Below are 18,651 nucleotides of genomic sequence, written 5' to 3'. Positions count from 1 at the left end.
ATAACAGGCAAGAAAAAGTTGATTCACCCATGTCTTATTTATGACTATGGAGATCAAAATAAAGGGTCAATACATACAAGAAAAAGGATCAAATAGGTTTAAATTTTATAGGATAAAAAAGTTAATCCGCGCGAACCCACATTACTTGAGCGTGGCACATATCTGCGTTTGTATCGTTTTTTACAAATATACGCATACAACACGAAATATAATGTTTCATTATATTACCTTTATCCTTACTTAAGGCATATTAAGTCAGGCCGGTATATAGTGTGGTACCTACAGTCACTGGCATAAATAAAGTGACGATTTTTGTACCTTGTCGCTTCAAATCGTTTGACAATTTCGTATAACATTTCAAATACGACGTTAAAGTGACAAGGTACAGAAATCATCACTTATTTATGCCGATGACTGTAACAACATAGACTAACCGATCCCATGGTAAGCCCAAGAAGGGTTGTGTTGTTAGTTAGTACCTACTCATACAACGATAAACATAATATACAAATACAATACAATAGAAAATAATTGTTATAGGACACTCTTACACAGATTAACTGAGTCCCACGGTAAGCTCAAGAAGGCTTGTGTTGCAGGTACTCAGACAACGATATATATAATACTAGTTTTTTCCCGCGGCTTCGCTCGCGTTAGAGAGAGACAAAAAGTAGCCTATGTCACTCTCCATCCCTTCAACTATCTCCATAAAAAATCACATTAATTCGTCGCTCCGTTTTGCTGTGAAAGACGGACAAACAAACAGACACACACACACTTTCCCATTTATAATATTAGTATGGATACAAATATTTATATACATAGAAAACATCCATGACGACCATGACTCAGAAACAAATATCTGTGCACATCCATAGAATATATAATAGTACAAGTACAGAAGGCTCACACCTTTGATGTTCACAAAACGCCGCCATTCTAAATTCTTACCTACATTAACAAACGGACCGCACGCGTGCAGACGACATTGAATTCTATTGCGCCGCGCGAAGGTCGTCGCCAGTGAATGGGCCGCGAACTCGCGGCCGCCGGCATGTACTTGTAGCGCGGCGAAAGGATCGCGGAGTGAGCCGCCCCTGGCACATCACAAATACATTTATTACTGGTTCGAACCCGCGGCAGGGTCACTATGCGCTAGGCCAGACCGGTCGTCTATTATATTTGAGTCTTGCCTTCGGCACACCTCGGACAATGGCGACCAAATATATGTGAAAGAAGCGCGTTCCTACGCACTCAGTCTAAGCTCGTGTATACGAACGCGTACCATGCTTGTATGAGTGAGAGACAGGTCGACTGGTCGCGGTGACAGGCGGTAACTGTGAGCCATAGAGGATCGAGTATTATAGAGTTACTGTCAAAGGAAAATGTGTAATCACGATCAATCGATACAAGCTTAAAACTTTTGAACCTCAGTTTTGACATTTTGGCCCATATTCTTAGCTTGATATGTTTTAAAATGTCAAATATTAATCTATTAGCGCCATCTTCTGTAGCCGAGCGTACCCCAAGATGTAACATTAATGCCGTGTAATGCCATCTAGGCCACCGTACCTTTTTCTGTATGGTACTGAGGTACGTTTTTTTCTTAGACTTTATCTATACGAAGTTATATACGTCTACGCTGTGAGCTAACCAAGAGCGGGTGGGTGGCACTTTTACCGTACGATAGTACTCTTTATTATACTCCGCCCTGGGAGTTTCTATATGTCTCCATCTAAATTGAGGTCGTGTCCCAGCGCACGGCAGAAAGCAACGACGAGTTGCTCCGCGTGTAATCTTCTTGCGGCGTCGTCGTCACCTGAAACAAAAGCATTTACAGATCTAGTGTGAAACGATTTGCCTTCGTATTGTTATGGAAACCAAAGACATATCGTCACTACTTTGAAAAAATCTCGTATCTCACATTGCTCCTCAAAGTTAAAACGCAGTAAGTCTGTATGCATTTCATACATACTTACTACAATTTTCTTTTCATTAACAGAAGAAGATACAAGTTTTTTTCAAAGTAGTGACGATATGTAACTCCGTATAGATAGATAGTCTAAGAAAAAAACGTACCTCAAAAGTCAAAACCATACAGAAAAGGGTACGGTGACCTAGATGGCGATACACCTTTTGGGGACGCTTGGCTAGATGGCCTAACACATAACATTCTAAGAATATGGGCCAAATTGTCAAAACTGAGGTTCAAAAGTTTCAAGCTTGTGTCGAGAGATGGCAGTCTATGCACTGTGATTAGTGATTACACATTTTACTTTGACTGTAACTCTCTATAATACTAGATCCTCTTTGCGGAGGAAACGAACGAACGTGTCATGTCATGCTATTTCAGTCAGTCTCAGTACAAAATGTAGTGACATTGACTGAACTAGCATGACAAATACGAACGTTTCCGGAAAAATACGAAGGAACTTTCGCATTACATCTGTATGTCATTTTCATAGGCAAAAAGTTCCACTGTCGCTTGCTACAAAACGGTTTCGATCAAACCTCGTTCTTGTTAAACAATAAAAAAAGATCCTTTGATCGGACAGACAAAAAAATTTTTTTTTCAGTGCATTGACATTTTCAATACAAAATGAACCTGACTGATGGGTTCTTGACTATGAAAACTGGCGATCAAATATATGAAAGAGGCGCGTTCCTAGCCTTGCACACACACAGTCTCAGCTCATGTAGGAGAACGAGTACTATGCTCGTATGAGTGAAATATGACAGGTCGACTGTTCGCGTTTTTGACAGGCGGTAACTGTGAGGTTACCCACCCCGGGCGGCACTTCCGGCGGAGTGGCCATACTGTACGATAGTACTCTTTATTATACTGTGGCTGGGCATAGGCCTCTCTTCTAGTACGCCACTTCTCCTGGTCCTGGGCTAGTCTCATCCAGTAGTGATCCGCTATTTTCCGGATGTCGTCCACCCAACGGATGCCAGACATTTCTTACATTTGTAACTGAATATGATAAAGAATAGGGTAGGTAAAGTTTTTTGAAGATAGGCAAATAATATATTTTTCTGATATATGTTATAACGATCACGAAACCTTTTATTTCTTTTGGCTCTTATATTTTTATTTTGTATAATTTATATATTATCTTTTTTTAAGTGACCGAAATGACGCTTGTGAAATTTAATAGCAGATGAGGTGACAATGCCTTTGCGCGTACTGAATTTATGAAATATTTTAGAAAAAAGGGATGTCAACTGTCAGTGTCACTTAGCTGTCATTGGTGTTTCTTTTTTTAATTTCTTACAATTCAGCACACACATAGGCATTGTCACCTCATCTGCTATTAAATTTCAGAAAAAAATATTATTTGCATCTTCAAAAACTTTATCTACCCAATTATAATAAACTAGCTTTTACCCGCGGCTTCGCTCGCAAACTTCCATCCCCCATTACAGGAAAATGGGGGTTAGAAAGAGACATAAAGTAGCCTATGTCACTCTTCATCCCTTCAACTATATCCACTTAAAAAATCACGTCAATTCGTCGCTCCGTTTGGCCGTGAAAGACGGACAAACAAACAGACACACACACTTCCCCATTTATAATATTAGTATGGATTTACCTTCAGCGCGTCTCGCCGGTAACATAGCGAGAGCGTCCGCGAACTGTTCCGCTCGCTCCACCGCCCCCGCCTCGTCCGCGCCCGTCCATGAACCCCACGAAGAGGAGTCTGATGATGAGTCATCTGTCAATAAAATCATAGAATATAATATGTGGAATAGAGATGGGCTGAATACGGACTTTGCCGAATACGAATATTTGGCCGAACATTCGTTTCAGCTGTTACCGAACCGAACTTTCGCCCGAATATTCGATTCCACCATATCCTGGCTTAGAGTTAAAAACTTTTCAATTATTGTTAATGGGTACTAAGGCTCTTAATGTTCCTATAATTTATTGCATACGAATTTTTGGTTTTTGTTTCTTAAGCTACGTTATTTTTAATTTTTTACGTAATTATTGTAGGTCATTGAGGTATAATGTACTAGAGAGGACACGGCGAACAAAAAGTTTGCGCCACGAACATAAGTCCAGTGGACTTATGTTGCCTCAGTCAGTCTCTGCGCGTGGTGGGAGGAGGTTGTCTCTGACTGCACACAAATAAAATGAAAAAATGCCTTCCTGTGCTATAAGATACTGTTGAAGTTATACGAGAAAATCTAATAAAAGTGACTGTGTCACATTTCATCGGTTAGTAGACAAGCTATTTTGATCTAACTTAATTTAAGTAATTATTATAATGAAGGACGGGCTCCTTAAACGCGATGCTATGGCCGCCATTTTGACAACTGGAATCATAGATGAATCGCGCAGACATGACATGTAGGTAATAAGGTATAATAATTGTGATCATATTCTGTTTTCAATACATAATATAAAAATATTTATTTCAATTTATAGTTTTGAATATTACACGGTTCTAATACGAATTTTAGTCGATAATATTATACAATAAGCATGATTTTGAATTATTTCTGAATTATAATTCTCATTATTGACGAAAAATAGTGACACCAAAACTGAAATAGTATTTAATGCAACCGGTGTTTAAGGGAGGTAAAACAAGGTGAATGGCGCGATTATTATTCTGAGGGACAGAAACTTACAAAACTAATTTTATTCAAAGGAAATTAAAATTTATGAAAAAAACAATTACTTATTTTTATTTCACTGAGTAGAAATTAAATATAACACAATGTATAATATTGCTAAAAGTAAACTACTTAGTATTTCACACGCAAAGTATAAAACAAAGGTCTACAACTCTACACTAAAAGTGTCGCGTCTAGGTGGTCAAGTCTTACTCTATGACACGGTTTGCTTCACGCGCATGCGCCTCGCGCTAGTCGCGCTGCCGTCGCTGCCGGTCGGCGCACAGAATATGTTCGAGTTGTCATTTCTAGTACGTAGTAGTTCAATGTTGTAGGTACTTATATTTTAACGCATATACCTATGTATAACTCCCTTTGGTGGTTCTTTAGAATGAAATAGGATGTCATTATCCGATGAATTACGAAACAACCTAAGCTATTTATTTACTTTGCTTATTCGGTTAATATTCGGCAATATAACCGAACTATTGGGCCGAATATGAACATTGAAAAACTTGCCGAATATGCCGAATATTAAATATTTACCGAATATTCGGCCCATCTCTAATGTAGAACGTTATAGTAGTTAAAGGAAAAGGCCGCCAGGCTGAAGTGGGACTGGGCAGGCCAAGTCTGCAGCAGTGCCGCATGCATCAGGATAGGTGGGCTAATATAAACCACCAAGTGGATGCCGACAAAGAAGCGAGGACGTGGCAGGCCTAGGCGAAGATGGAGGGACGACTTGGACACCTTTATGAGCCGGAAAAAGCACACCAGAGGGAGATGTGGAAATCAAGATGCTTTTCCCAGCAGTAGGACAGTATAACGGGCTAATAAAAAAAAATAGTAGCTAACAATGGCGGCTGGTGAAAATTTCTGCTAGGCAACACTAAGCAAAAATAAACCTACCTTTAGAATAGGTACTTTACTAGTAGGTAATCAATTTCAGGCAAGCCGGTGGGAATCGGCTTTGATGGATCAGCCGCTGCTGGTAGCTAATAGCGTTCCTACGTTCAATTAGCAGTGGTTACGTGAGCTACTCAGTTCATTGGTAGTGTTTGAAAATGGAGATTTACATACATATAATCACGCCTTTATTTCCATAAGGGGCAGGCAGAGCAAATGAAATTGCTCATGTTTTAGTGCCACTTTTAGCAATTAAGGGGTTGAAACAACACAAAATTGTGACATAGCAGTGACGCCTAAGCCACAATTGATCCCGTACCCCACAGTTAATGAGATTTAAGCACATCAAATATTTAAACTGCATGAAAGTAGAATGTTATTAAATTTAATTTTTATTGAATGATCATGAGATAAGACTAATCTAACCTCTGCTGAAGGAGGCTATTATAAGTTTATACTCAAATCTTACCGTTCAGGTCAGGTGCAGGTGCCAAGCGCGCCCCTTTCATACTCTCCGGGAACTCATCAACAGATGGCGCTAGTAACACTGGGAGACAGAGATCGCTCTTACCGTTCAACTCAGGTGCGGGAGCCCTAACAGCACCGGCGCGACGCATACCCGGCCACGCGTGGGCATGCAACGCTTCGCGCAAGCGCGCTACTCCTATCGCCTCCGGGAAATCATTAACAGATGGCGCTAGTTACACTTGAAGACAGAGATCGCTCTTACCGTTCAACTCAGGTGCGGGGGCCCTGACAGCGCCTGCGCGACGCATTCCCGGCCACGCGTGTGCATGCAACGCTTCGCGCAAGCGCGCTACTCCTATCGCCTCCGGGAAATCATCTTCCTCATCCTGAAATATAAATATATCTAGTCAAATCTCTTAGGTGGTGCTTAAATTAAATTTTAGTGACTTCAATTTCAGACCTTCTCAGTTAATAACCTAACCACAAAATTAAAATTTTGAAAAACCCTCGACCGCGACATAGTAGACCGATTTTCATGAAACGTGGCTAAGAACACTCCCGACTTACTCAGCTTTCAGACAAAAAAAAAACTAAATCAAAATCGGTTCATCCGTTCGGGAGCTACGATGCCACAGACAGACACACACACAGACAGACAGACAGACACACACAGAGACACGTCAAACTTATAACACCCGTCGTTTTTACGTCGGGGGTTAAAAAGGGTCTAAAAGGTGATATTTCACTTACTTCAAAGGAATTCCCGATAACTGATTGACAAATAAATACCAGAATGTCAAGGGAAGTGAAAAAAATATTTAAAAAACCGGCCAAGAGCGTGTCGGGCCACGCTCAGTGTAGGGTTCCGTAGTTTTCCGTATTTTTCTCAAAAACTACTGAACCTATCAAGTTCAAAACAATTTTCCTAGAAAGTCTTTATAAAGTTCTACATTTGTGATTTTTTTCATATTTTTTAAACATATGGTTCAAAAGTTAGAGGGGGGGGATGCACTTTTTTTTCCTTTAGCAGCGATTCCGAAAATATTAATATTATCAAAAAACAATCTTAGTAAACCCTTATTCATTTTTAAATACCTATCACACATTGGGGTTAGAATGAAAAAAAATATCAGCCCCCACTTTACATGTAGGGGGGGTACCCTAATAAAACATTTTTTTCCATTTTTTATTTTTGCACTTTGTTGGCGTGATTGATATACATATTGGTACCAAATTTCAGCTTTCTATTGCTAACGGTTACTGAGATTTTCCGCGGACGGACGGACGGACGGACGGACGGACGGACGGACAGACAGACATGGCGAAACTATAAGGGTTCCTAGTTGACTACGGAACCCTAAAAATCCTTCAAACCTGTTCAACAGGTGGCGCTAGTAGCGGCACTAGTTCGTAGTGCGAAATTCGCGCCCACGTTGCTAGGGCGGCAGGCTCGTGGTCTATCCGCGCGGCGACCAGTCGTACTGCGTTACGGGACGCCCGCGCGGCGGCAGCGCGACGCACGCAGGCGGTGTCGTCTGAACACTATAGGAGAATTTTCTTATTAAATTACTAGTTCTTAGTTAAATAGTCAAAGCAAGCTCTTATGTTTCATTGTTATGATTGTGTTCAAGCTGCTGCTGATTGTTATAAGCTACAACTATAAGAGTGAATTTAAAGAATTATACAAAAATTTACGTCAAAATATTAAAACCACACGAGTACAATCATTTTCATTTTCATATGATTAAGGTACAGCGGGGCAAATCCCGACTGGGGGGCAATTGTAACTAATCCATTTTTCCATTATTACAGTATGATGTTGAGTTCTACATGTGTCCACTGAACACGCCTACCATATATAACCGGTGGACACTCTATTTAATAATGCAAACATTGTAAATCATGGAAAAAATTAACCAGTTACATTTGCCCCCAGTCGAAATTTGCTCTGCTGCACCTTATCTTACTTTTAGGCTGTAATAAAATTGAGGTAATTTAAAACAAGTCATGTCCTATTTGGCCTTCAATGTTATTTACTGCTTGTGAAAATTGCTGTCACATGTCAAACAGACATGATACATGCTAATTAAATTACCAGAAACAAGAAAACTATTTGCAATAATCATAAAATGTGCTAGCGTTAATAAATCAAACCCAGATTTTTCAAAACAGAAAATTCACTGAGATCAAATTTAATACACTTAGTATGTATTCTGAAATTTTGACTTCAATGGTTGCTTTTAAATTTTGTAGTAGCCTGTTGTAGGTGGGCCATTTTTTTCAAAGTTGTCCACCCCACTTTTCTTTTGGATTTGGAAATTTTTATGTGGTTTCCACTCAGAATCGCGAGCTCTTTCAATTCTAATAGGAGAAAAAAGTGTCCCAAGGTTTTTTTCCCATTCCCTTACCATTTTTTCATACATTTTGTATGGCGGTAATGGAATGGAGGGTTCGAAAAAATGTAGTGTGTAATGTTTTTCTATTGTATTTTCACAAAAGGGATTTCACTGAAGGATATTACAAACAGTCTCAGTACAAGAAGTACTGTTGACCAAACTAGCACAACAAATACAAATGTTTTCGACAAAATATCTATCCATCCAGTCTCTATTTGTGAGTTCCTATAATTGGCTCTGTATTGCTATTCTAAATTTATATTGTATCATTCATAGCTGTTGGAATTCCTTGTATAAATAAATAAATAAATAAATAAATAAAATATGATGGAGACCTAATGCACAACATCTGTATCACAGATTTAGCCCTGGACCTTTTTATTTCTCTTATAAGAATGTGTTTGGGAATAAACACAGTAGGGTGGGCCGTTTGAACTTTTTTCCGAATTTCGCAACGCAAGACCCCTCAAAAGTTGCAGAAAAAATAGCACATTGCAGTAAAAATAATTTAAAAAATCCCATGTCGTATATTTAGCCCTCTACCGACGTTTGTATTTAAAAAAAAAGTGCAATTTTGGATTTAAATTTAATTTCATATACTTAATAGAATTATTTTTTTTAAATATATTTAGACTTTTTTTTTATTGCGGTATATGATACTGTCACTAATTAACAACATTCTAGGGTGAATTTCAACAGGTTCCAAATTTGACTAATTTTGGTGGTATTTTTTATTTTTGTAGTTTATGTCTCAATTATGTATGGATTATACGTAACTAGTCCCAATGTATATTGTGTAGTAATGCCCCCGTAATACACATTATAGTATTTTTGGAGATATTATGGTTTTAATAATTTGGTTGCCACCAAAATTGCGTACACCTACCAAAATTAGGTTTACTGGCCACCAAAATTGTTCATTCACGCCAAAATTAGATATTTCTGCACATTAGTAGTATATCTATATTTAATCAGTTATAAAATGAAACAAAGACAGATGTTTTATGATCCGTTTTATTATAGTGATTATCTGATTATAACAAAGTCGCTAAAATCGATGTGTATGAGACTATACTAGAAATAAACTATAATTTCACTGTTTGTAATAGAAAATAATTCACTTTTAGAATGGCTAACCAAAAAAAGAAACAATCGAGAGAGGAGGTCCTTGAAAAGAAGAAACTTGCTGAGCGGAAACGAAAAAGGAGAATTATGAGTGATCCCGAGAAAGCAGCAGATTTGCGAAGAAAAGAAAGGGATCGGTATCATCGTTAAAAAGCCCAAGGTAAGATTTTACCTCTAAGCAGCATGCAGCCTCGTGAAAGACGAAGAAAAAGGAATAGACAGAATTTCAGAGCATATTATAAAAGAAAAAAAAGGAAGGCTTTGTAATGACCACAAGTATTAGCACCAGCAAGTGGGATTCCCACTTCGCCCCTGCCTGGTCCTTCTACGCCACAAAATCCTTGTCTCAGTCGCTCTCGTTCTCCGAGTCCTGAGCTTGACACAAACATCTCACGTCGACTACGCTCCCAAGCTGTCCATCGCAATGTGTCCAATAACCCATAGTTTCTGTGTTGTCAAATTCTTTATAGTCCATAATTTTATTTTTGCAGTTCAAACATTTTCGTTGCAAGTTACAGTAATGACCTCACAACACAAACTTTTCGTAATGTGAATAGTAGGTACTGCTTTTATTGATGATATTTTTCATTTTATAACGTAGTATAAAAAAAATTCGAAGGTATCAAAGAACTAAAGCATCACAAATGTATACACTGCGAGAAAGAAGAAGACTTTGACTAAAGAAAAAGAGACTCAAAAAAACAAAAAAGATATCTGAATGCGTCAATAAAAAAATTACACCAAAGTTATTTAAAATCAGGCTATCCTCCAGTCAGTTAGGTACGTAACTTTCGCTAGAATGAAACCCTTTTGGGTTGTAAAAGCAGAACTGACTAATCTTTACACCTGTCTATGTCAAATACATGCGAACATGGAGTTGTTAGAATCCGCATTAAAAATGAAAATTATCATCAATAAAAGCAGTTAAGTACCTACTAGTCACATTACGAAAAGTTTGTGTTGTGAGGTCATTACTGTAACTTGCAACGAAAATGTTTGAACTGCAAAAATAAAATTATGGACTATAAAGACATTGTAAAGAGCATACATCATTGCAAATTTCACGTATACGCCGATGATATCCAAGTTTACATATCATTTAAACCGGAAGACACGCTAATGGCTGTCGACAGACTAAACGAAGACCTAAATCGTATAGCTATCTGGTCAAAAACGAATAGTTTAGATAGATAGATAGATAGATAGATAAAAGCTTTATTTGAATGCTGCAATAACACACAATTACAAATGCAACACAGAACAACAAAAAGAGAAGAAAAAAAACATACAATTGACTTAAAATTACGTACACAACATTAAAAAAAAAATGCTTACCAACACTGTGTGCATTGCAGCAAAAACAAAAGGGTTCCGACTCAGCTATACGCTTCACCCTTTCGAGTGAGGCACTGATATTCTGCCGGCACCCAGATCACGTTACAGTTAAATAAATAAAGAAATGTGTATAAATGAAGAAATAGGTTAAGGTAATTTTAAAGTAAGGTGAGAAAACAATTTATGATTATAAATATAATTATATACATTGCTGTGAAATGAAATACAAATTAAAGTGGAAATAATACATACATATACAATTAATGATCAACAAGAATATAGAAAATGTGTAAGTAATACTTGTGTTATAAAGTGTTATAAAGTGCGCAAACGTGCGCAAAGTTTAGTGCTCAACCCCACAAAATCTAAGTGTTTGGTGTTAGGTTCAAAAAAACAAATTAACCGAATCAATGCCTCAAACCCGAACGTAAACATTATGGGCCAAAATGTGGACATGGTGGTGGAAGCCCGCAACCTAGGAATCCTTATGGATAGCTCATTGCAGTTCGAAAACCACGTCATTGAAACAATTAGAAACTGCTTTTACAGATTAACTGTTCTCTACAGAGTGCGAAACTATCTTAGTGTGGACATTCGTGTGAAGCTATGTGATACTCTTATCTTGTCCAAACTTAATTATGCAGATATAGTATATGGGAACTGTTTGCTAGCACGTACCAAAAGAGTTATTCAACGACTGCAAAATGCCTGCGCACGCTTTTGTTTCCCAATTCCACCTCGGTCACATATAAGCCCATATCTAAATACTAATAAACTTTTAAACATGAATAGTCGACGTACACTACACACATTTTGCTACGCTCCTCTTTGGTATATGCAATAGTAAAAAACCGGTGTATTTATTCGAGAAATTGAACATTAACATACATATTAGACGTGGTATCAGACTGTTATGCCCAAGGCACAGAACCGCAGCATTTCGTGGTAGCTTTCGTTACGCTGCCACAAAGTGCTGGAATAATCTTCCATAACCAATTCGAGAGAGTAAAACTATTGGTTCCTTTAAATCAAAACTGAAAGCGTTCCTAATGGACCAACAAAAGTTTGCTGCATGAAATTTTAAACGTAGTAAAAGCCTTCTGCTCTGTATTGTTTTTCCGGACTCAATTCACGTATTTGCTACTTATTGCATTGCCTATTATGTATTCTTGTATTTTGTAGTTATTTACTAACCAAATAAGACATAGTATATATTTATAATATTATTTATTTACGTCGTCAGTGCCGTTCAGTGTGCTGTCCCGCAAACCCCGCTGGCTCCACAGAAAACCAGCGCCGTTGACCACGCTAGCCGTGTCATCTGCAATGCTGAGTGGAGACCATTTTAGGCCTCACATCGTTGTTACTACTTTTTACCTTGTGCAACTTTTTGTCCTATTTTATCTATTGATGTTTGATGTGTTTTATCCTACTTTATTAATTGATTTGTACTTACTGATGTGTTGCCTGAATAAATGAGTTCTATTCTATTCTATTCTATTCTAAAGAATTTGACAACACAGAAACTATGGGTTATTGGACACATTGCGATGGACAGCTTGGGAGCGTAGTCGACGTGAGTTGTTTGTGTCAAGCTCAGGACTCGGAGAACGAGAGCGACTGAGACAAGGATTTTGTGGCGTAGAAGGACCAGGCAGGGGCGAAGTGGGAATCCCACTTGCAGGTGCTAATACTTGTGCTCATTACGAAGCCTTCCTTTTTTTTCTTTTATAATATGCTCTGAAATTCTGTCTATTCCTTTTTCTTCGCCTTTCACGAGGCTGCATGCTGCTTAGAGGTAAAATCTTACCTTGGGCTTTTTAACGATGATACCGTTCCCCTTCTTTTCTTCGCAAATCTGCTGCTTTCTCGGGATTACTCATAATTCTCCTTATTCGTTTCCGCTCAGCAAGTTTCTTCTTTTCAAGGACCTCCTCTCTAGATTGTTTCTTTTTTTGGTTAGCCATTCTAAAAATGAATTATTTTCTATTACAAAAAGTGAAATTATAGTTTATTTTAAAGTTTTTCGTTGTTACTGGTATTTAATCAACTTAGTCAATTATTATTGTAAACTAAAAGTATAAATATATGACAGCAAATAAATAAAATACTTCGTTTTAGCTCAGGATACTCGTAAGTATCAATTTTGGTGGCATTAAGCAATTTTGGTGGCTTTCCAATTACCACCAAAACCACCAAAATTGATGCACCAAAATTAGAACCATTGTATAATAAAATTTTTAAAAATAAACTATTTCATTCACGTCACTTTCAAGTTTATTACTTTTTAAAGAAACCATAAACATGCTTTAAAAACAGTTTACGTAAACATAACTACTTGTTTGTCATTAGTTAGATATACCACCAAAATTGCATGAAAAAATATTTTAATACACCAAAAATTAGGTACTTACGTGTTTGCTGGTCAGATCCAGTGACGTACGACACGTACGTTATAGTTCAGGGCCAGAACAGAACTAAACTAACAGGCTACTACACGTTTCTAAGCCTTGTTGCATTTCGTTCGACCATAAAGTCATTTTCAATGTTTACCACCAAAATTTACAAATTTACCCGGACAACTATTAATGCTTAGTTTAAAGTATCCAATTATGGACAATTCCTTACTATTATTTTATTATAACATACGTACACTAATAACGAGGAATAATTTGTGGTATTTGAGTTAAATCAATGGATGTTATTGATGTACCATACAAATTAGTCAAGCAGAATGGATTCAGGACACTCCACCAAAATTATAATTGCGCCATTAAAAAAATTCTAAATAAATATCAATAGCTTTTATAACAATTTGCGATTTGGCTTAAGATAATAATATGTGTTAGGTTTTCAGGAAAAAAATAGCACTATGATACAATTAGTCCACACTGTCAATTTCAGCTCCGCCGCATTTTTTTTGCGCTGAGAAATTCACCCTCTAGCAAGATTACACCTGTTCACAACATTTCAACAGTACTTGTTCTAACGTGATTTTTGCCTTAAAACCACTAGTAACGACGCGTCATTTGCTCTAGTTCTCTAAACCTATAAGTACTGTACGGTGTATTTTTAAACCTGATATGTACTTTTCATAGTTATAATAGTTCTATATTTAATATAAAAATGAGTGACGATCCTTTATTTGGATTCGCCGGAGCACGACGGAGTGAAACTGTTTGCCCTATGTTTGGAACGTTCGCTGGGCTAAATAATAAACAGCTCCCTACAATAAGTGAGGTAATTAAGTGTATATTACTGAAGAGACATGAATTGAAGATGAAACATAATGGGAAACAACCTGCTCACTCCGACATTTTCCAATTGGTAAGTGAAGAAATTCACCTTAGTTGGAAAAACGCGTCTCTCCCTACAGTTTCTCAAGACCGTGTCAGGCAATTGCTGAAACTCCATTTTGACAAATACCTTTCACTAGTAAGGTATCCTACTTCTAAAAAGACTAACTCATTCGAACAAAAATGGGATAACTATAAGTCTTATTGCCTGATTCCGTTGTTTGACATAAGTTCTTGCAAGTGTAAGGAAAAATGCAGTTGCCCGAAAGAACGAAAAGTACCCGTGAAAGAATTTCAATTTTTAGTGGATCAAAGAGGTGAAAGAAAAATGATTATTGATAATACAGATAAGATAGAGACACAGAAAATTCAAAATAGGATGTTAAGGAACGAAAAACAAGGCCAAAGTTCTATCGACGCTAATGTAGTTTTGCCAAAGCCAGTGATTAGCCGAGCTCAGCGAAGGGACACAAAAAACACTCCTGAATCGAATACCGATCTTCAAAATGACACTGCAACTGTACCCACTGATCTAAAACAGAAGAATTACAACCTGGTCTCACTTCCAACTGTTGCGACCTTATGCGATCGATACCGATTGTCATCACGCACAGCTGCAGCTCTCACCACAGCAGTTTTAGTAGATGTTGGACTAGTTATGAGTCAAAACAGGAATTTAATAATTGATAAAAATAAAATCCATAGAGAAATTAACAAATCAAGATTGGAGACACAAGAAGAATCGAGCAGTATTACACTAAAAAGTATTTACTTTGACGGAAGAAAGGATAAAACTTTAGTATCAGAAACGAGTACCCTTGCCACACGCAAGCAGTTGAAAGAATGGTTAAATTAGTGACTGAAGCCTCTGAAAGTGTTATAGGAGAATTGGCCAGGGATGGATTAATTAAAAATACACTGGTATCTCGTACCGAGATGCCCAAATTTGATTCAAAAAAGGACTTCCGGAGTGTCAAAAACTAATGAAATTCTGTTTATTTGTTGTGTTGTATGGCATCGATTTTTGTATCTTTTCTTAAAAATTATAATAAAACGTTGTGTTTTTATTATAAATCAGACTTTTATTTATTTCGTAGCCTCAAAAAGTATTATATTTCGCATCATTAGTCAAAGTAGCAACTTACTCAAAATTACTGAAAAAATCGGTAAAATTTCATTTTTCGAGGGCAGGTAGAGGGCTCAAGACATTCAAATTATTGAAAACCAATTATATCATTAAAATGTGCATTCCAAGCCGCAACTTTTGACAGGTCTTGCGTCATGAAATTCGAAAAATAATTAATTCTCATACAAAAACGGCCCACCCTAATAAACAGGTCAAGTTATTTGTCATCCCATGAGTTTCAAATACCAAATTACTGCCTAGAAAATTACCTATAAGTTAGTTAACTAACCTCATCCTCAGTAAGGTATATAACATGTGCCTGCACATCATCGCCAGGGTCGGGTTCACAACTGTCGGCCAGCGTCCGCAAACACACAGACGCACTGTAATACTTGTTGGTCAGATGCCATACGGGTGCTGATCCCTGTTCCTCGTCACTGTCGTGTGACACGCCGTTACATTGAGGCTCTGTGCCATCGTGCATTAACTCTGAAAAGTAGGCGAAACATTTGTGAGTCTACTATTGGTGGACTAACAAAAACTTTGTATGATGCAAAAAAATCTTTAGGAGCAGCACCTAGTTAATTAGTTTTGCAACTGGTGATTAAATAATGTTATTTTCTATCGGTTACCTGATATTATTGCTGATGCGGAAGCAGTGTTAGCAGCGCTGACTAATATGACAGGCAAATTATCATTTCCAGGCATGATAATCAATATTTATGTAACAATTACTATTTAATATCGATCCCACCGCGTTTTTTATAAGTGGGAGTTATCTGCGTTATATTTTTGTATTAGATTATGCGCCGGTAAAGAAATTAAAGTGAAATAGTTTTAACTTTTTACATCTATGAAATTGAAATATCAAAAATGTCAACAAAGTTCAATGTCAGATGTGTCAGTGCAATTTGACAATAAAGAAACGTTCAAAAATTTTAACAAATATGTGAAAGGGTTCCGTACTCCAGAGGGGTTCCAAGTACTTCACAGGAAAAGTTACCGGTTACCGGTTGTTACATCACTACGTTTATTGAATGCTGAACGCATCCGATTCTATATTGCACGTGTTCTTTATGGTAAAATTCTATACTCTACACTACAATAAGAAAATTGAAGTATCTGTATCGCTTTTGTAGTCGCGTTTTCAGCAATATCATGGTTAAAATGCTGTTATAATTGGTTAATTCTAAAGACGTGCCTCATTAATCGTCGAAAACACGTGCAGTGGAAAGACAATTAGATATTTTATACAATTATATGATTACTCGCTTTCATTTGACAAATTGCGCTAGACCGCATATTTAAAATGGCAGCTTTACCACGTAGAATAATCAAAGAGACACAGCGACTGATGCAGGAGCCCGTGCCCGGAATCAGTGCGGTGCCCAGCGACACGAACGCTCGCTACTTCCACGTAATCGTCACGGGTCCAGAGGACTCGCCGTTTGAAGGTGGACTGTTTAAATTAGAATTATTTCTGCCGGAGGACTACCCCATGTCGGCGCCTAAGGTTAGGTTTATAACGAAAATATATCACCCTAACATAGACCGGCTAGGCCGCATATGTCTGGACATATTGAAGGACAAGTGGTCGCCGGCGCTGCAGATCCGCACGGTGCTGCTGTCGATCCAGGCGCTGCTGTCGGCGCCCAACCCCGACGACCCGCTGGCCAACGACGTCGCCGAGCTGTGGAAGGTGAACGAGAGCGAGGCCATCCGGAACGCCAAGGAGTGGACGCGGAGATACGCCATGGACAACTGAGCGCCGCAGTGCCTCCCACTCGCGAGTCGCGACTCGGGTGGACGAAACTAACAAATATATCATGTTTTAAGAGTGCAAGTTATGTTAAACACCCTAGACCGAGTAACTTGTGAAGAGACAATTGTGGAAATTTTATTATTAGTGGGAGGGCCGCGCTCGGTGCGGGCCGCCCCAGGTTATCCTCTCGCATTTCTATGTAGCCTCGCCCTTATTTGTCTTGAGCGGAGCTCCGATCGCCCCGTTCACACGTAGCTTCATTACGATACTAGGTACGCATATTTTTTTACCGTCATCAATGAAAATATCAAAAAAAATGTACTTGGAGACTTAAATGTATATATTTCATGGTTATCAAATTTGGTTAATTTTATACAAAGAATAGTGTGTATCGTCACAAAGTTGAATGTCTTTGTAAGTGTCTTGTCTACGGCCACAAGTGCAACCCGCAAATGCTTGATACATTATATTTGTGTTAGCTGTAACTACTGGATCTCTAGTGATACTGATATTTCATTTACTTCCCATTGTGGGAAGTTTTAAGCGTTATTTTCACTGATACAGTTCCATCAACATGATTTTACTATGGATTTTTGTGTCCTATTATTATATCTTGTATAAAAGTTATCATTAAATTGTATTTATGTAATTAATTTGGCTTTGTGAGCAAACTTCAGAATACATAATATACAAATTAATCAATATTTTATTTATATTCACTCCTTTCACCTTGTGTCTATTTACCTATATATGTATGTATGTCTGTATTATAATTACATATATCTCTCCTAACATCTTAAAGAACTGGAACCTTAGTGATTGAATTGACAGATAGTAAATGTTTAAAATAGGTATCCAAATCAATTGATTAGTGTTAGTAAAAATGGACTGTATTTTTAAGTTAAATAATTGTTTTTTTTTGTTGAAAAGCAGTCCAAGGACACTTGTGGTTAAGAGAACAAACAAGTTTCTTTCTTTTATTTTTTGTAACATGGAATAATTGATATGTCTGGGAAGCAGTGTTGGTTAAGAATAATAAATATAAACAATAATTTATTGAAAAATTCATTTATTTTGTAGACAGTACCTACTTCCTTGTTTGTGATATAAAGGACAAATTGACCATTGGCTACTAATAACAATTAATATTGTAGCAGGCATGTTTCACTGTAATAGGGAACTTGACTGTAGTAAAGATAAAATATTTTATACCATGCACGAAATATAGCATCAGATAATTATAAGAAAAACATGGACAGAAGTTATTTTTAAATCCAATTTCTAATTAATAAGTCAGGTAGAAATATATAAAGTAACTGAGTTGACCGTGACGTCACTCAATTCGATTTCATATAAATTCCATATTAGAAAGTCGTTCAAATTCGTTTTGACAGTTCTTAAAAAGAAGCTGATTTGACTAGGAGGCAAGTAGCCTATTGTTGTAAGGAATTTCAGTTTCTGTCAGGACTCAGGAACCTTTAGGGCCTCTTCTCACTGAGCGTCTCGCAAGCGTCGGCGTCGGGCCAACTGTAAGCAAAGCCTGACGCGGCGTCTTCCGTACAGCCAGCGTAGCCCAATGGTAATCGTCGACCCCAGACGCCGACAGAAAAGCAG

At 37.6% G+C, this 18,651-nt stretch overlaps 2 protein-coding genes across 2 annotated transcripts; one reads left to right on the top strand and one right to left on the bottom strand.

Moving 5' to 3' along the window:
* Positions 1-1,552: 1,552 nt before the first annotated feature.
* On the bottom strand, positions 1,553-16,113 carry LOC125225862 (alpha- and gamma-adaptin-binding protein p34-like). The gene is made up of 6 exons (XM_048129736.1): positions 15,908-16,113; positions 15,565-15,764; positions 7,372-7,539; positions 6,260-6,383; positions 3,594-3,716; positions 1,553-1,819 (listed from the first exon to the last, which is right to left on the bottom strand). Exons 1-6 carry the CDS (start codon positions 15,981-15,983, stop codon positions 1,722-1,724), a joined length of 789 nt encoding a protein of 262 aa, XP_047985693.1. The 5' UTR covers positions 15,984-16,113; the 3' UTR covers positions 1,553-1,721.
* Positions 16,114-16,366: 253 nt separating this feature from the next.
* LOC125225353 (ubiquitin-conjugating enzyme E2 N) lies at positions 16,367-17,735 on the top strand. Its single transcript, XM_048129024.1, has one exon. It carries the CDS (start codon positions 16,585-16,587, stop codon positions 17,038-17,040), a length of 456 nt encoding a protein of 151 aa, XP_047984981.1. The 5' UTR covers positions 16,367-16,584; the 3' UTR covers positions 17,041-17,735.
* The last annotated feature ends 916 nt before the right edge of the window (positions 17,736-18,651 follow it).

This window comes from Leguminivora glycinivorella, chromosome 4 (genome assembly GCF_023078275.1).
Source record: "Leguminivora glycinivorella isolate SPB_JAAS2020 chromosome 4, LegGlyc_1.1, whole genome shotgun sequence".
Lineage (NCBI taxonomy): Eukaryota > Metazoa > Arthropoda > Insecta > Lepidoptera > Tortricidae > Leguminivora > Leguminivora glycinivorella.
This window is presented reverse-complemented; position numbering and strand designations above follow the sequence as displayed.